This window comes from Chenopodium quinoa, unplaced genomic scaffold (assembly GCF_001683475.1).
Source record: "Chenopodium quinoa cultivar QQ74 unplaced genomic scaffold, ASM168347v1, whole genome shotgun sequence".
NCBI classification, from domain to species: Eukaryota; Viridiplantae; Streptophyta; class Magnoliopsida; order Caryophyllales; family Amaranthaceae; genus Chenopodium; species Chenopodium quinoa.
This window is the reverse complement of record NW_018744878.1, coordinates 5089869-5108644: the sequence shown is the minus strand read 5'-3', so window position 1 is coordinate 5108644 and position 18776 is coordinate 5089869. Positions and strand designations below refer to the sequence as shown.

Sequence of the window (18776 nt, the reverse complement as noted above, 5' to 3'; positions counted from 1 at the left end):
TAGTGAATAATTTATTTTTCTTTTCCTTTACCAAGAGATACTCCATTAATATTATTGGCATATTTAATGAAATGCATTCCATTAATATCGCGGTATAATTATAAGTAAAATTATGTTGGAGTTTTGATGCTTGTTAACAAAAATTTATGTTTTATAAGTAAATTTATAAAAAGTTGTTACTTTAAAAGTTTTAATTGAGACGATCTTTCAAAAAAAAAGTTTTTAAAAAAACTGAGACGAATCTAACCAAACTCCATTATATAACTATATTTTTACCTTAAGTATATATAAATCACAAAAGACAGTAAAAGGAGTGTGCAAATAGTGCAAAATATAAAATGTTACGTTTAAAATATAATCGAAAAATGTTTATTTTTGAAAAATAAAGCTAACTATTTATAATTTGATTAACTAGTTAGGTCAAGTTTGTCTCACTAATTTGTATTAAAAAACAAACGTAACTTTGTCTTGCTTAAATTAAATTAACATCCATAATGTACTTGGTGGATTATACTATTTTTGGATTCTTATTATATGGTACATGGCTTTGGATGGCATGGGAAGTTGCAAAGATCATAGCGTATGTTATTATGATTAGTTTTAAGACTTGTTTATGGTCCTCCATACAAAGGGTCAGTTTAATTAAATGTTAATTCTGTTACATATAAGTATTTCAGATTTTTGAACTTACATTTGTCCACAAAAAATAGCTCCGTATGTTTAAAAAAAAAAAAAAAAAAAAAAAAAAAAAAAAAAAAAAAACCTAAATGATTGTACAAGTTACTACCTTATTTGTTCTTGAATCTTGAGGGATGAAACTTTTTTTTTTTTTTTTTTTTGAGACAGAGTTAAACGGTGCCTTATATTTTTAGATTATCCATCAATACATACGAAGAAACCTCACTAGGATAATGATTCTCCCCCAAACCTGTTCTAGACCAAACATGTAAACTGTCCAAGTCTCTCCCGGAGGGATGAAACTTGAGATCGATAATAAGATCACTTATATTAATAGATTTTATTTAGAAAACTTTAGGAGGTGTTTTGTTCAACTTATTTTGACTCATCAAGTCAAACAATATACGGATTATCTTAATTCAAGTGTTAATTTACCCAATCACGAACCAGTTTTAATTAGCTAAAAGGCTTAGGAAAATGCATAATTCAAAAATAATGAAAGGAGTTGCAACAGTCAAATGGAGTTGACAAGATTACATACTTCATGAGAGAAATCTAGACGCCTGGATCTTTGAGGAGTTTTGAAACGTGAAGCATGAAGCTACTTCATGCTGGTACCAATGGCAACTTAATGTAAATAAAACCAAGTAGAATGTACAGAATCGTTCAGAAATGAAGCCAAAAGTACTTTGAAATTTCTGAACAGTGAGCACCACTTGTAAAATTATCAAGGGTTCAAAAGAGACTAATCAGAGAGTAGAAATGTAGAACCAACTCTTTTCATCATCCACAATAGGTGCTCAAATAACTGAATAAGGGCATGTTCGATTCAAATGCAAGTTTAGGTATAATTCAAACGACGACTAATTTTGACATACAATAAGGGAAATTAAGGCAAAGAGGATAAATACAATGAAACCAAAGTCTATCATGAATGTTATTGCAAAAGACTTACTTCTTCAATTATTTAGATAATCACAATTATAATGATATAATACAAATATAATCAATCTTTGATCCATGTAGCCAGTAGCCGTCCCACTGTAATATAGTCAACATTTTATTATCATGTTCACGATTTGATCTGATTTGATTGTAGTGACATAGTCACTCAAAACACTGTAATCGTATAGTCACTATTCCGTACTATAATGACTTAGCCTAGACACATAATAAAAAAAAATATAGTCACTCTTTAATACATATACTCTCATTATTATAATCATGCAGTCACTCTTTAGTCTAATAAAACTCAGGTACACATAAATTCACAGTTCAACTCTTAATGCAAACTCACAACCTCGTCATTAATATAATAGTATCTTCGATAGGCTAATATAATCACATTTTGATGCATATAGTCACACTAATCAGTAATCACTAATGCTCATCATGCCAACCACTTTGGCATTTCAACCATTGTCAACCACCACACTTTCACCCAACACCGTTAGCTGCATGACGCAGCCGACGCAGCCATTACTGCCACCTTCATCAAATGCTCTTTAAATTTTTCAATCAACCCTAATCCCACCACTAATAAAAAGAAGATCCCAAAGCTACAAACACTCAGAATTTTGACTTTGATTTCTTGACATTAACGTACACATAAAGAAAAAATGATGTTGGGGGAAAGGGGTTATGAAATTAAGGGTGAAAGTGTAAAACGATAAAATGATGATACCCAAATTGTCCCAAGTGCTGAAATTGAGAGCGATAAAAGCAAAATGGCGTGAATCAGGTGAATGAAGATGTTCTCCCCAACAGAAAATTAGCAGAAGCAATCCACTACCATGACAATAAAACAAAATGTGTTTAGAAAGGGAACATCATCCTTACTGAAACCTGGTGATAGTGTGTACACCCAGTGTATGTGTTAACCTTGTACGATTGAACAATCAACAAACACTGAACACTCATATAAACACAAAATTCAAACAGAAATAATACTTGATACCAATTACTACACCAAATAAAAAAAGCAACTACATGGCCACACAATGCACAAGAACCTACATCATATATTCCTAATCACAATTCAAACCACTCAAAGAGCATGTTTAATGAAAGCATTGTTTTGTCAAGAAACGGATTCAATAACTATAACCGTTATTGAGTGTTTGGTTAGGAGGTACCTTACTTAGAGGTAATAGTTTCCACCGAATTGTTACTACTCTACAACCTATGGTATCAATTACCACTATCCGCCTCAAACACACAACTTTAAGTGATTCATTTCCACGATTAAACCAAACAATTGGAAAGGTAAGAGTTTAATGATTCATTAGCACCCTTGTTTTCTTACCGTTCCATTTCCAATATTTGAACCAAATACCCCCACAAAGAACCTTACTAAAGATAACATATGAAAACCAATTACTCAAATCAATAGCCAATTGAACCAACAACCAAAATTTCATAATTCTACAAGCATCATCAACATAATAGATGTAAAATCAATCAATAACCTTTCATAAACCACAATTTGAAGTACAATAACACAATAATTGTAACATTAATCACATGATCATAAGAAACCTTCAACAGTATTATTACAACCAAAATATGTTGGCATTCACCAATACTCTTTTCAACATGATCACCAACAAAAACAATACCATTATTACCTCGTAAGCTCACTCCGCCGTCTGAAGGCTACCGGTCGCCTTCCCCGCCTCGATACTACGTCCACCACCACCACCACCACCAGAGCAGCATTCTCCACCATGATGATGATGCCCATGCCCATGACCGTGACCGTGCCCGTGTCCCGATTTCGCCTTCAATTGCTTCCTCATATCATAAGCATCCTCCCCATCAGCATAATACTTAGCCTCAATATCATGAATCTTGTAACCCAAAGTTTCAGTATACAACCTAAAAGCAGCACGATTACTCTTCCTAACATGAAGAGAAACATACTCAGAACCATAAACATGTTCCATTGCAGCTTGAGCAGCCGACATTAGCTTCGTCGCTAACCCTAATTTGCGATGAGTTCGAAGAACAGCCAGTGAAGTGATATGTCCATGGCATTCCGAGCTTTCTTCCTCCATTTTCGCTAACACATAACCAACGATTTTGCCGTTGTAATCTTCAGCAACATACAGAAGTTGCGGCCATGAAAGGATGTGGTAGAGGTAGTATTTCATCTGGTAGTTTTCTGGTAAACAAAGGAGATTGCAAGCTTGCATCTGGAGAAGATCGTCGACTGTTGCTTTCCTAATGCACACCATTTTTGGATTCTTGATTGGGAGATTTGGGTGAGAATTGGAGTTCTAGGGTTAGGGTTTGTGAAATTGGGAAGAATTTGGGGAAGAAGCTTGAACTAAAGATAGTGAGAGTGTCGTAGGAGCGTTATATTGATTAGATTGGGCTTTTTTGTTTGGGCTGAAGAATATATTCTTACCCATTTTATTTTTAATTTTCTATCTTTTATTTTTTACAAAGTATTACCAAATTGAATAATTGTCTAATTGATCTTATATCTTAGATATTGTAAAAAATTCTAACCAAAGTAATTGACATAAAAATGTGTTATTTAATCAAATCAATATAGGAATAGGAACCAGATTTAATAGGAGTAACGTGTTTTGCAATCAAATCGACATATGAACTAGATAGGTTAAAATTTTCAATTTGCAATATTCACGGATTTGGAAAAGATTATTTTAGTTTAAAAATATATTTTCTAAAACAAAAAGTTACCAACAACCTCGACGAGTACTGTTTAGAATTTACAAGAAAATGAATAAAAAATTTAATGGAAAGTACAATGATTAATGCAACGAGTTCTATTTGATCTCCACCTTGTGATTTCGAGATGATTCTAGAACTAGTTTGAGTACCCCTATGTCCTCACTCCTCAGTGAACATAGGGTACCATTGGATCTCGTCAATACAGCCAGCGCGTGCACGCCATGCACAATAAAGTGTAATGTACGTCTTGTTCACAACTTTGGCGTTTTACACATTGGTAAATGATGATCATACATATATATACACCCAAATACACAAGGTAGGTTTCATTTGCTATAGAGGAAACATTATTAGACCTGAGCAATGAGCACTGAAAATGAAGAGGCAACATCTGATATCATTTCTGCCTTTCAGCTACATTCTGAATTTGTTTTCTAATGATTCAGCCATTCAAGGCGAATCCTTGCAAAAAATTGTGAATAAGATTCAAGATTACATGATCTCCTAGGCCGAGACTACTACTGCACAAGAGGAAGAAAGGGAACAAAAATCATATGTACCATAAATTTCCACTTTACACGTTGAACTTCCACATTCTGATGTACTCTGTACTATGAACGGTGACAACTTTTCCCATTCCCACGGCTAAGCATTTTACGGGTGGCCGAGCAGTGACAGGAATAAGACCAATGATAGCATTTTCAGTTAATCTCTTCACCTTCCTTCTTTCAACTGAACCGTACAAGCTTCTTGTTGAAGTCAGTTTGGGGTTGCTTTGGTCCATTACACACTTTGTGAGGATCTCACCGGTATTCTGATCCAGAATTCTCAGAACACCATCAACGCCACCAACAACCAGTGTCAATTTGTCATGTCGGAGATGTTGCATTGAATAGATTGCGTTAGGGCTCACCCGTAAATTCCACAGTGATTGCATTTTCCTACAATTTAGTGAGCAGGTTATAATTACATCAAACTGAAATAAGTTGCTAATCTAGGAAAATTGACAGAGCTAGGAAAGCAATACCTAAGGTCCCAACAAGCTGCATAACCATTCGATGATCCAGCAAAAACCAAATGAGAAGGGGGATTGTAGCACAAGGTATGTATACCTGGTGAGCAATATATAGCATTAATTAATCGTACTTTGAGGCTATATTAAACTCCTTTGTCCCATAAAAAAAAGCAACATTTCTCATCTATTTTCATCCCAAAATGATAGGCCATTATAAAGTTCGGAAGATCAACAATCCCTCATTACCCTTAGGCACCTCATAACAATTCCAGAGAAAGATTACATGGGTAAGGTGGAAAATAAATAATTAAATTGTGACAGATAATTATGGATTTTAGACACCTGAGTTTTCCTGTATTAACTATCTAACTTAAGAACTTATAGTAGTTGTGAATTCACTAACTTAAGAACTTATAGTAGTTGTGAATTTACAATTGGGTAGCCCTTAGTAGCCCTAAACTTAAATTAATTAAGCTTACATTGCCTTATTTGAACCGCCCTCAGCTATTTTCCGTAATACAGGACTCCAAAGCAGATGTGGTCTGTTATTTAGGGACGAAAGTATACCATCTCAAAAATTTACGATTACTGTAAAAAAGGTAGAGGAAAATGACAACACTAAAGGATCTTTTTCCCATCAAGACCAATATTTTAACAACAAGCCTTCCTTCATGCTAATAATCTTCCAAATTTCGTGATTAATCACACTAATCACAGTATAGAAGGAAGACAAAATCAAACCTCCTCTAAGATTGGGTGGCTGTAAACTAGCAACTCGCTGATCAGACAATAGACCATATGCAGTTATGTTTCCATTAGATGAGCCGCTCAGAACCAACTGGTCCTCTCCCACAGCCAAACAATTTACTTGAGAAGCATGCATTCTGCAGATCAAGAACAAAGTTAGTTGCAGAAATTTCAATTTCAAGAAAAGGTGATAGCCAAAAGAAAAATGATGAGAAGTTTATTGTATATAACATTCTCTACCCCCTGGAGGGTATAGAAGACAACACCAAAGATCTCAAAGTAACAGCCAGTGACACTGTAGAAGAACAATCTGACATAAAAAACATTGCAAAAGTAAAAATTACAGCTGTAAATTATAATTTTGGTTGGAAATGTCCGGTTGATTTCCTGAAAAAGGACGCTGCATCAAGGTTCAAACTTTTGCTATGTTGAGGACTTTAGGTCAGAACTGAATGGAGGCAAAATTGATGTATGTCACTTAGACTAACTGTATACTTCTTATGAGAAAATTTAAAAAATACTGGAGGGAGCATGGGTCAAATTACCGGATTATTCGAGAACAACTTTTACTATACATGTCAAATACCCTAACTGTGCCATCCGCGCATCCAACCATAGCCTCTGGATCCATGTACCTTCATGAACACAATATAATAACACACGTAAGGACCACAAAGAAAAGCTATAAAAGTGTGAAGAATAGTATTGGATACATTTCGGAAAAAGAATATACATTACAAGAAAAAAAAAAATTCCCTTTCATTTACAAGAATTTTAAGAATACTCAACATAAGTTTGTATCACCATTATTTGCGACAATTGACACCTTTGAAAAAAGGACCTCACTTGCAGTCAAGCACTGAGTTGCTTGCACAGCACAACAAAGCTGCATATATAAAATAGCTGAAAATATTTTGAGAATTTCAGCCTCGTTGATTCATCACACAATTACAACTAACAGCAAGCATGAAATGCACAACTAATCATGAAATAATGGGATTTCTTAACATTACTGACACTAAACATAGACTCATCAGTTAAAAAAGAAACAAACTCATATTAGTCATAGATGAGCAACAGGTTATTTCCTATCTCTTGTTGCCTAGTTATTAAAGCAATTTTCAGGGCTCAAGCCATAAGTAGATTACAGAAAAATTCCTAGCAGTCACTGATATGTACAAGTATATGACATTTAAGCTAAATTCTAGAGGCAATGGTCAAAACATGCTTCAAAGAGTTCAAACACTAGAGCTATAGTAATATGCATTTATGCGCAAAAAATATATATATAGGGTTGAGATCCATTAAGAAGGATCTTATAATGAGAAGAATGAGAAGGATGAAATATGCATTTATTTTGAACTAAATGTGCATATACTTTCTACAAAATGTGCATATTTGATCTTTGACCTGATACTTTTTTTGCAATTTCTGGAAAAACGAGAACTTATGCACATTATGCGCAAAAAATATGCACATTCAATTTCGGTCAGATTTTTTTTGCACATTTTATTCAAAAAATATGCACATTTAGTGAAAATTTTATGCACATAAAATCCTTCACATCCTTTTCATTTTAATGTATGTATGTATGTATGTATGTATGTATGTATGTATGTATGTATGTATGTATATGTATTATCAAGTTTTCTCAGCATGAAAGTCATCCAAATAGTGCAATAGTAGTAATGTAGAATTTAGCAATTAGTCCAAGAGATCGCCTAAAACTAGATTTTAAGCAAACAATTATAGATTTAAAATGCACCTGGATTCTAGAAACTGGTCAGTGGTCATTATGAAAATAACACAATTCCAATTATACATGATAAGACCTTAGATTTCTTTCATCATCAGATAGAAATTAAAAAGGGCATGCCTTAGCCAACTAAAAACAAAAATATAAATTATCAATCAGAGGGCACAGCCTACCTCATACATAAGCCCTTTGTGAATGTGCCTTCACGTGAAGGAAATATACTACGGTTTCCATGGCGCCTCCATATACATATACGGGTCCCAGCCAAACCAACAACCTATAAAAATATGGTGAGGATTTGAAGAGGTCACAAACTTGTAAATTAAAGATATATATGTCAACAAATATATGTATAACCGACAGAAACTAGATTCTACAACAGGGGAAAAGAAAACAACAGAAGGTGAGAACCTACTGCGTGATTATAGCACTACTTAAGTTCAGTGGCCTCTTAATGAATTACTTGACAACATTGACTTTGGCCACTGGTTAAAGCATAACTGCACATCTAGTCTTCTACTTTACCTTGCTTTCATCAAAATCAAAGTCAACTAGCGGACCCAAATCAGAGAGAGAGTACTCTTCCAAGCATTTGTAATTTGCTGATGACCATAGACGCATAAACTGGCGTTAAAAGAAAAGAAAGTAAGTAGTCTGTAAGCTGTAAAAGTAAGGAAGCATCCAAGGAAAGAAGATACTAAGCGAAAAGCTACACAAAGGAATTAATCACTCCAGTCAAAATCGTTAGATTGTGATGATAGTCACCATAATTACATCTGTGACCATAATAGAATGTGAGCAAAGTGCAATATGACTAAGGGAACAATACCTTGTCACCTCCACCAGTCAGGATCAAACCCATCTTCATACGGCATTTGTCAATCCTAAATGCGTAAATGATAAAAATTAGTGTCCTTTGTAGAGAAAATCCAAAAGTGTGAGACAAAGACATTGCATCTAATCATATTAATGAATAGAGCATCTACCACCCAATGAAGATGCAAGACAGTTTATTATTCCCTTTCGGTTAAGGAAGCATTTTAACTCAATCATCAACAAATTTTCATGATGGGTCTTACAGGAAATATATATTCAGTAACAAGGAATGAATTATAAGGAGAGATGGATGACTTTACCCGGATGTATGACCTTTCCATTGATCAACAATAAAAGAACCATCAACAAGAGCAGACCTATGACGCCGTGTTGCCAGATCCTCAAGTACCATGTTCAATGATTTCGCCACATCAATTGACGAGCTGGAGGCCTCATTACTCCATTGCTTAAGGTACAATGAATGCATTAATCTTGATTTGCTTATGATAAGATGCCTTCAGCAAATGAGTAAAAGCTAGTTCAGTATCAATCAGTTAAAGATATACTAATACAAACCCACCCACACATACACACACAATTCCAAAAGTTACTACGCGAAGCATGCTTGTGGTGAAATGTATTCAGTGTTCATAACCCAATAAGAAACTAAGTATCTATTTTTATTCCACAACATTAAGAACAGTGTGACAGCAAGAGCAACTAGCCACATTGGGCACATACGACTTATTGACCTCGATTATTTGAAAACTACATTCCACAACATTATAACCATGTCTGACCCTTGGGACACTCAAATACAACATAATAATTCAACACTCCAACCAGTACCCGTAACAGCGGTGAACCTAGACAAACTTGACGCTTTGAATACTAACTTGAGCAGTACAAGTCAGATGATGAAAATTCGGGTTATTTAAACGTGGATTGTGATATCCAGTATCCATGAATTGATGATCCTCGACATTTAACAATAAAAAATAAAGTACTGCAAAATATGTTATCCTATCATATTCACAGCTAAGGAAAGTTCAAGAAAAAACTCAAGAGAAACAACCATTTGCTTCATCATTTATTTTACTTAATTACACAAAAATTACAAAGTAATCAATTTTTCGATGAAATTGGGCTAAAATTAATACTTGTAAGAACAATCAAACTACCAATAATTAAGGCAACTCCAAGATTCAAAACAACATACCCATTCATTCATTTCAATTAATCAAATTCAATCATAAATAACAAAACACAAAAAAAAAAAAAAAAAAAAAAAAAAAAAAAAAAAAAAAAAACAAAAGAATTAAACTTTTAAGGCAACTCCAAGATTCAAAACAACATACCCATTCATTCATTTCAATTAATCAAATTCAATCATAAATAACAAAACAAAAAAAAAACAAAAGAATTAAACTTTCATCGAAAATTCATATAAAAATCAACAGAAACTGAAGAATTCCCACATAATTAGGTAAAAACACCAACATATAAATGAATTGGACCCCAGAAAAGAGATGAAATTGGGTATAAAAAGAATGAAAGTGAAATTAAAAAAAAAAAACCATGATTTGCAGACGACAGAGCAGCGAACGATATCGAAGAGGTCGAGGAAAGCGAAGACAACACAGAGAATATCTTGGTCGAGTAATTCAAAGTTGTTGATCCTCTGCTTTGAACTTCCCTTTGTTTTCATCTCTGCAACAATTACTACTACACTCTCTCTCCTACCAAGTTTTTTTCTTCCCAATTTTTCTTCACTTTTTTTATTTCTTAACCTAACTTTTAATTTATTCTAAATTACAGATTTACAGAGGCAAAAGAATTGATTTTAGCACACATTTATGTTGGGAGCGTATAGAGAATTGTGCTCTCACAATATATATACCAAAATCAATTCCTAAATTAGGGTTTACATGTAAACTACTAGTATATTTTTTTTTATTAAATTATCTTTCAATTCTTTGCTTTTAAAAAAAACTTATTTGATTATTGTTCACAACCTATAATACAATGGCAAATTTTATACTTTCTAAAATGATATTAACAAAAACGTGCGAACCACATATATCATCTTCATTTCCCTATCACCAGATAAGTGACCTATAGGAACTCTACGGATTTACAAGAATGTGATATCATTTTAAGGTATAAGTGACCTAATGTTTATTTAAGACTTTAAGGTATTAGGATCATGCTAACTTAAAGAATTAAAGCAAAAATTAGTTTTACCTCCGTTAACTATTATTTGCAACAAAGAGGTATTATTTGTGAGATATCAAATATTCCTTTGTTGCAAATAATAGTTAACGGAGGTAGTACTTGTCTTGTGCACATTAATGATTGATGAAGCTATGTATAGAAACATCGAAACCTTAGCTAATGTATATTTTTTTTGAACCTCCTTAAACTATTTTTAACACGAATTGAATATTCTAGCCTTAGCCTTTTGTTGTAATTGTCGTATTAGTACAACATCCAAGCTAAGTCTCGTAATAAATATGATAATATTACAAATTTCATGATCAAAGAAACTAAAAGGAGTTCAGATAAGTGAGTATTATTTGAGATATATTTGAGAGTTAAATCATAGATGTATGGTTACTTCTTAATTCTTGTTGATCATATTATGAAGGGCCAAAAACTTCGCATGTAATTCAATACAAAAATTCAAGAAACATTACAAAGCTTATTACTACCCGAATATAAAAAGAACTCGGGGATTGTATAACAAGTCTGAATACACTAATACTATACAATCAAAAGCTTGACTGATCTCCAGTTCAAGATCGAATAGGGCAAATCTACAATGCTAGAATGAACTATTGCATCCTACAATTCAAGAGAAATAGGAAGAAATAACTATTTGCTAATGAAAGATGATCAAGGCCATCGAAACAATAAGCAAAAATTAGCCTAGGATCAAGATCAAAAAATGATCCATGGCTCAAATGTTAACTATTCGCGTGTCCTTTGAACTCCAATGAATCGAGCAAAATCCACCCACCTATCACCAATGACATAACAAGGAATACATTAGAGAAAGAGATCGAGTTAGGAAAGAATATATAATCAACTCTATATACTATGAAAAAATGTTTTAAGTACTAATGATCTTACATCAATGAGCCTAAAAATGTGTTTCCTGTCCGTACTGCAAAGCAGACCGCGCTTAATATAAGCTTTTGATCATGTAGGAATGGCTCCAGAATTCTTTGTTCGATTACTCCTGCTATGATTTGGTACCTATAAAGATAAGGAGACAAGATTATTGACTATATTGTATGACACAACTATGTGTTGATCCAATATGAATTTCGGGATATTGTCTGTGTTACCTAAGGTTGGCAGATACTGATAAATATACACCGTAGGCTATGCTGGTTGCCAGCATTGGAATGTCTTCTCCATCAGTCGTAAAGGTTTTATCAATAGTCTTCCTTGCATTTAACAGCAGATTTGTAACTCCTGTACCAATCTGAAAAAGTATATACAATTGGTTAAATTTAGTTGAAAACTATGTGAAATCTTATTGATCTTGTTTCAAAATGATGTTACTAGAAGTCTAGAACTCTAGAAGGTGTATAATTGGTAACTAATGAATTGAACTAACCACAGACGATGTGGCTCCAACAGCAAAAAGTTTTGCTCCATTTCGCTGCAAAACAAACAAAATCATTGATTATAAGATCATAATGTGTTCGATCTGCTAGTTAGAAGGCGGATCAGGCCATGTATGTACAAAGTATACTGATTATGATGAGCTGCCAACATACCGCGAGAGCACCAATTCTCTGTAGAATTGAGTATGTAGTTCCTGCAACAGCAACCTGTGTGCAGTAGGACTCAGAATGTCAATTTATACTGATACAAAAATATTGTTACTAGCCTGGATATATATTTTATAGCTTATGTTAAATTAACCTGAAATGCGTTGTCAGGGCACCCATAGAAAAACTTCGCCACAGGTCCTACACTGCGTGCAAGTGCAGGTCGTAAAGAGACTGTGGGTGCAGGAAGCCATACAAGCAGGAAATCTGCAACCAGAGCCATTATCTAACAGCAAACACAATTTGATTCATGTGTTATCTACTACGCAATTAAGCTGTTTCCCAAAAATGTAAACAGAATTGAAAGTTTTAGCATCCATACCACATCAGCTGTAACAAAGTCCAATTCCTTTTTAAAATTTTCCTTACGTTTCTCCAATTCTGCAGCTGTCTATAGATCAGAAAAAATCAATATAATTTCAGTGACTTGAAGTCATAACAGTCATTATATCGAAATTATACTAATTAACAATACTTATAAGTTATTTCATGTTATGTGTCACTTAAAGCCTAGTCATTTAAAATACTAATGTGTAAGTGTAACTAACGAGTTAATATATGTGCCCATGACCAAAAAAATACATCCACACGATGACATGACTACTTTAAAACTCCAAAAATAGGAACATGTTTAGCTTCATTTAGTACTTTGTACGAAGATTTATGGATGCAAATAAATATATTATGTACTTTCTAATTTTCAAAAAATCCCATTTACATGAAATAAATCCACATGAAAATAATGTAATTTAGAATGCCAACCTTAGTAAACATTCCAATACCACATTCAATGCCAACTTTAGTCAAGAAAAGATCATCAGCAAGCAACCTTTCTTTAAACCCACCAAACTGAAGCAACCACCGGAAAATTGGAGACTTCTCAAGCTCAAAGTAACGACGAAGAATCGAACCCGGTATCCGACCGGCTTCAACCGCCATTGATAAGTCTTTAGGCAAGCTTTCCAATGACCTCCCTACCTCTGCAAGAGCAAGAATTGCTTCTGCTCTGTTTCTCTCCCCTGCATCTCCATCGCCACCATCTCCACCACCACCACCACCACTTCCACCACCACCTCCTCCGTGAATTCCTCCATCACCACCACCACTAGAAAATATTTGGGTTGATGAAAGGCGGTGTCTTTCGAGGCGGGTGAGTGAGAATTTTGGTGGGGTGTAGGTGATAGAGAGGTGTTTAATGGATGGAAAATTATGGTGAGTTTGAAATTTATGATGTGGGAATAATGGAGAGGAGTGAGAAGGAAGGAGAGAGAGAACAACCATGGTTGCCATCTCTCTCTTGAAGATATTTGGGTGAGCTTCAAAGTGATGGTATGTTTTTAGAGAGTTTGACTGTTTGAGTGAGTGAGAAGACAGGGGATTTGGAGCAAGAAAGAAAGGTGTGGTTTAGAAGAAGTAACAGAAAAAATAAAAGAGTGAAAAGGCCAACCATTATGCATTATGTTAGCTATAAAGTGGGGCACATAATAACAACTAATTGCCACACCCAAACAATGCAAGCCGTTGTTTAGTAAAGGCCATCCCACATTCCCACACGCCTCTTTCGGGTTTTCCGATCTAAATACGACTGTGAGCTGCCGGTTCAAGCCGAATATGGTCATTTTGAGGAGTCAACTAATTTATTTTTAGTAAATCTAACCATAGCAGGCTTATCAGTAGGTCTACTGAGTTTTGAGAATGGATTCGATTCATTTTTGTAGCTATTTTGGAAGTCCGTTGCAATTATAGTCCAACGTTGCAACATAAGATTCGAGCCACCCAAAATGGTATGTTGGGGTCTCATAGGAACCATGGAAACGCCCCGACCTCTATCCTTGCCACGTTTAGAAAATGTCAAAAATCATCTTAAATTGAAGGCTATAATCCACGCTTTCACACTAATTTCAAAATTCTTTTTTGTACTTGAACTAAACGCATGGGGTTTCCCCTTTTCCCCTGGTCATAAACGTTGACGTTGGTTTGGAACCATAACAGACTAAATAATAGACCTACATGCTACAAGTTTACATGAATGAGTTCTGTTCAATGAGCTCCTATGGTCTTGCGGGGTCCTTAGGAAACATCCCAACCTTATTTATTTATGGGCTCGAAAAGTAAAAAAATTGTGCAAAATCAAAGGCTTATGACCCTTCATTCAGAGCTAATGCTGCAAATTTTCCAAATCTAAAGTGAATGTATGTGGTGTCACCAAGAGTTATATAGTTAATTTAGAACATTAGGTCTACAAAGTTAACCCGATAATGATTTACAAGCTATAATCCACGCTTTCAACCTTAGGTTGAGAGAGCTCCAAGTATGGGTTCAGTCATTTCAATGACCGTTTAGAAGTTACATTAACCGTTTAAAAGAATTAAATTGCAGTCAAGAGTCACGAAATCACAACATATGGTTAATTGGTTATAACTTATGAGACGACCTAATGTGTGGCTACTCTTTGCACATTTGGCCCATATTTAGTTTATGGGTTTATGTATCCTCAATCCTCATACCCAAAAAGAAAGAGGTTTTCATTCCAAAAGCTATAATCACCTCAATCTTTCTCTACAATCCAAGTGTGTTCCTCTCATCCTCACCCTTTGTCATTTTCTCTCTCTAGTATCTCTTCCTTTCTTCTTATCTGATTATTATTTGGATAGCCAATTCACTCTCCTTTCTTTGCACTTCCATCACTCTCTTTTCTGCGAGCAACAATGGCTTCTGTTGCACCACCATCTCTAACCCTCTGTTACGCCTCTTCCTCCTGCCATTACCAGCAAGACCTCGCCTTTTACCCCTCTTTTCAGACCCACTCTAAACCCCTTTTTCTCAATTTCTCTCTCAATCAAAGGGAAAGAAGATGTCTCAAGTGGGTTGATTTCAATTCCCACAAAAATTCACCCAAATTTGGTAATTTTCATGTTGTTGCGGCTGTTGCGGCGGAAGCTGTTGTTGCTGACTCGTCGGAAGAGGACGGAGAGGGTGGCGGTGTTGCGACTTTGCCTCAGCCTCTGCCTTCAAAGCCTAAGAAGGGAAAGGCTGCTTTGCCCTTGAAGAGAGACAGAGTATCAATTTTCTCTTTTCTGCTTTCTTTTTATTTTCGAAATTGGTGAATTTTATGCTTAGTGATTAATTCTGTTTTCTGGAATTTCTTAGAAAATTAATGTGATTAGTTATGTCTCTATTTGTGCTTCATTTGTCATTGTATAATTTATAATTGAGTTTTTTTTCTTTTCTTAATCGAGTACGAGTATCATTTTTCTCTTTTCTTCTCTTTGTTTTAAGTTTGAAATTGGTGAATTATGTGCTTAATGATTAACTCTGCTTTCTGGGTATCTTAGACTTTTCTGAAATTTCTTAGAATTTAAGTGCATTCATTGATAATTTTATGTCTCTAAATATGCTTCATTTGCTGTTATATATATTTATAATTGGGTGATTTTCCCTCCAAATCTCTTTTTAATTGCATCTGTATGAGTATATGAGGCTACTCTTTGAATGTAGTGGATTGTGATTAGTACTTTCTGGCTGAAAAGAAGTTGAGTGTTATATAAGCACAATTCGGGTTCGGAGTATAAAACCTTAGTCATGGTGGCGGTCCGAACCTCTGACCTTTCAATCATGAGGTGGGGATTCAATTCTCAATGCTTGTCTAATAGGATTGAGTATTATGTGGTTGTTTCCTTCTAGAAAAGATGCCTAGTATCAGTCTATATGAATGAGTTTTCCTTCATAGGGATTGTATGCCCTGTATCAGATGGATGTTTAATATGTTAGTTCATTGGATCATTTAGGGTTGGACTTCTATCAATTATGTACTGATATTTATTTGATTAATTGTCAGACGAGGTCAAAGAGGTTCTTAGAGACTCAAAAGCTCAGAGAAATCAAGCAAGAATATGACTTGAAGACGGCGATATCATTGATGAAGCAAATGTCATCTACAAAGTTTGTAGAGACTGCTGAGGCCCACTTTCGCTTGAATCTTGATCCTAAATACAATGATCAACAGCTGAGAGCAACTGTATGTCTCCAAGATAACCACTGTCGTCCCTTGATTATCTCCTTTTAAGTTTTGGATTTTTTTTATATTTATTATGTAAGTTTGTATTCTAAAAGGTAGTTTTACACAGGTGAGTTTGCCCAAGGGAACTGGAAAAACTGTTAAAATAGCTGTGCTTGCCCAAGGTATTAATTATAATGATTTGTTGGGATTCATCTGTTTTAGTTGCTTATGAAAGGTAGAGTGCATTTTATGCTGATTTTACTTGGTGTGGATGGTACCTGTGTAGTAGCATGGGCTACAAAGACTTTGTAAAAAGCTATTATCAACATATAAGGGGAGCTAGAAGAGTAAATATATGCAGAACAATTATTATCCCCCGTAAAGTTGCCCAAACGGTTGTGTGGTAGATTGAAGAGTTGGATTTTAGGAGTTATGTTCGACTTTAGGCCTTCTTGCAGTTATGTTGTGGACTATTGTTATTGCTGTACACAAATAATCAAGATACTCAAAAATAAGAGGATTGTACTTGTGGGAAAAGAGAATTTATATAGGCTGTAGACATCAATTATATGAATTACAGAGTATGATGCTAGTTAATGTCAACATCAGCTTGTAGAAACATTTGGAAAATTCTATTCACTAAATGAGAAAGAAGTTAAAGAGTGATAGGATGTCAGACCTTCCCTAGATTGGGGCATTTTCATCTGGGAAGTAAGAGGATAGTTTTGAGTTGGACAGAGCTTTTATTAATTTCTTTCCTTGTGCTTCTACTTAGAGTTTCTCAAAGATTTTCATCTCATCCCAGATGTATGTAATGGCAGGTGATAAAATTGATGAAGCCAAAGCTGCGGGAGCAGATATAGTTGGTGGAGAAGAACTAATAGAACAGATAAAGGGGGGTTTCATGGACTTCGATAAATTGATTGCAACATCTGACATGATGGCTAAGGTGATGCTCTTTTTCTGTTGATTTCTGTCATTATGTGTGAAATATGCCAGAACTCTGCTACTGAATCTCTTTTGTGCTTCATGCTTGATGGCTTCTGAGTATGATGTTTTGATCAAATTGATTGGTCAAGATAGACTTCAGAGCTATTCGAAAGATTGTCTTTTTGCCTCCCTCTTCCCCACTCTAATTCAGAGCTCCTAAACTTATCTGCTTTGGTATTTGCCGTAGGTTGCCAGTCTAGGAAGGATTCTGGGGCCACGAGGGCTCATGCCAACTCCAAAAGCTGGTACAGTCACACCAAACGTAGCTCAGGTAAAACAATTGTGCCCTATTAACTTATATTCAAGGAAATAAATAGATGTTTCATCCTGGACTCCTTTGCATTGTTGGCCAGTGGCATCTGCCCGCTCCCTGCACCTTAATATAGAAAAAGAAAAAAAATTCATTGCTAACATAGAAAGCGGGGAGGATACTTTGAGGGAGGGGTTTTTGAGCTGGACATGACGCTGTGGAAATAGTGAGACTGAAAACTAAATTGTTGTGCTCTATGATCTTCCAGGCAGTGGAGGAATTCAAGAAAGGGAAGGTGGAGTTTAGAGTTGATAAAACAGGAATCGTTCACATTCCCTTTGGAAAGTTAGACTTCGAGGAGGAGGATCTTCTCATAAACTTGCTTGCCACTATTGTATGTACTTTGATCTTTCAATCCATCACTGTTAAACATGTACCTTATGTCAAAAAATTTTAACCTTTCGTTATTATGTTCCAGAAATCAGTGGAGACCAATAAGCCATCCGGGGCTAAGGGGGTATACTGGAAAAGTGCCCATATCAGCTCATCTATGGGACCATCTGTTCGGTTAAACATTAGGGAGATGCTTGATTATAAGCTTCCTTCAAATGCTTAAGACAGCCTAGTGTAAATTTTGTTTTACTACTTTCTACATTTGCTACGTGAATTTTTGGAGCTCTTCAATAAATTTAGAAGCAGCACTTCAAGGATGAGGAATTCGGGACTGAAAAGACATCGTATGAATCAGAATTCTTCAGTGACATGGATGTTCACTAGCAGGCTGACGAATTATTATTGTAATTTTGTATTCACGGTTGGTACTTAACTAGTGAAAACGCTTTGTAGTTTTGGACTCTTAAATGAAAATAGTTTGATTGTGGCTCATGTATAGCTTCGAAGTGCAAGATCTTTGCCAATAAGTTAAAAGATATAGAAGTACTCATCATATCTTCAAAAGGAGGGGTTGTAATTAGAAACTACAC

General features: G+C 35.0%; 4 protein-coding genes across 4 annotated transcripts; 1 reads left to right on the top strand and 3 right to left on the bottom strand.

Annotated features, from left to right (window-relative positions):
- Positions 1-3127: 3127 nt before the first annotated feature.
- Positions 3128-4121, bottom strand: LOC110705710 (N-terminal acetyltransferase A complex catalytic subunit NAA10-like). The gene has a single exon (XM_021883623.1). The coding sequence runs from the start codon at positions 3912-3914 to the stop codon at positions 3315-3317; it is 600 nt and encodes a 199-aa protein (XP_021739315.1). The 5' UTR covers positions 3915-4121; the 3' UTR covers positions 3128-3314.
- A 557-nt stretch (positions 4122-4678) lies between these two features.
- Positions 4679-10695, bottom strand: LOC110705709 (F-box/WD-40 repeat-containing protein At3g52030-like). The gene is made up of 9 exons (XM_021883622.1): positions 10289-10695; positions 9032-9226; positions 8725-8779; positions 8421-8519; positions 8069-8172; positions 6685-6774; positions 6134-6276; positions 5405-5489; positions 4679-5318 (listed from the first exon to the last, which is right to left on the bottom strand). Exons 1-9 carry the CDS (start codon positions 10417-10419, stop codon positions 4952-4954), a joined length of 1269 nt encoding a protein of 422 aa, XP_021739314.1. The 5' UTR covers positions 10420-10695; the 3' UTR covers positions 4679-4951.
- A 658-nt stretch (positions 10696-11353) lies between these two features.
- LOC110705708 (protein RETICULATA-RELATED 4, chloroplastic-like) lies at positions 11354-13978 on the bottom strand. The gene is made up of 8 exons (XM_021883621.1): positions 13316-13978; positions 12876-12944; positions 12648-12779; positions 12500-12553; positions 12337-12381; positions 12062-12201; positions 11844-11969; positions 11354-11730 (listed from the first exon to the last, which is right to left on the bottom strand). The coding sequence occupies exons 1-8, from the start codon at positions 13841-13843 to the stop codon at positions 11682-11684; spliced, it is 1143 nt and encodes a 380-aa protein (XP_021739313.1). The 5' UTR covers positions 13844-13978; the 3' UTR covers positions 11354-11681.
- A 1107-nt stretch (positions 13979-15085) lies between these two features.
- LOC110705707 (50S ribosomal protein L1, chloroplastic-like) lies at positions 15086-18678 on the top strand. Its single transcript, XM_021883620.1, has 7 exons — positions 15086-15612; positions 16392-16571; positions 16681-16735; positions 17375-17502; positions 17731-17814; positions 18062-18187; positions 18272-18678. The coding sequence occupies exons 1-7, from the start codon at positions 15262-15264 to the stop codon at positions 18407-18409; spliced, it is 1062 nt and encodes a 353-aa protein (XP_021739312.1). The 5' UTR covers positions 15086-15261; the 3' UTR covers positions 18410-18678.
- Positions 18679-18776: the final 98 nt, after the last annotated feature.

Coding starts and splice junctions, on each gene's coding strand:
- LOC110705710 (XM_021883623.1), bottom strand. CDS start 3,914: ATGGTGTGCATTAGGAAAGCAACAGTCGACGATCTTCTCCAGATGCAA.
- LOC110705709 (XM_021883622.1), bottom strand. CDS start 10,419: ATGAAAACAAAGGGAAGTTCAAAGCAGAGGATCAACAACTTTGAATTA. Junction 8,780..9,031: donor TGGAAAGGTCATACATCCGG/GTAAAGTCATCC, acceptor TTACGCATTTAG/GATTGACAAATGCCGTATGA. Junction 8,520..8,724: donor TGACTGGTGGAGGTGACAAG/GTATTGTTCCCT, acceptor TTTTAACGCCAG/TTTATGCGTCTATGGTCATC.
- LOC110705708 (XM_021883621.1), bottom strand. CDS start 13,843: ATGGCAACCATGGTTGTTCTCTCTCTCCTTCCTTCTCACTCCTCTCCA. Junction 12,202..12,336: donor TTGGAGCCACATCGTCTGTG/GTTAGTTCAATT, acceptor ATACTTTTTCAG/ATTGGTACAGGAGTTACAAA. Junction 11,970..12,061: donor TCAGTATCTGCCAACCTTAG/GTAACACAGACA, acceptor TTATCTTTATAG/GTACCAAATCATAGCAGGAG.
- LOC110705707 (XM_021883620.1), top strand. CDS start 15,262: ATGGCTTCTGTTGCACCACCATCTCTAACCCTCTGTTACGCCTCTTCC. Junction 15,613..16,391: donor TGCCCTTGAAGAGAGACAGA/GTATCAATTTTC, acceptor ATTAATTGTCAG/ACGAGGTCAAAGAGGTTCTT. Junction 16,736..17,374: donor AATAGCTGTGCTTGCCCAAG/GTATTAATTATA, acceptor ATGTAATGGCAG/GTGATAAAATTGATGAAGCC.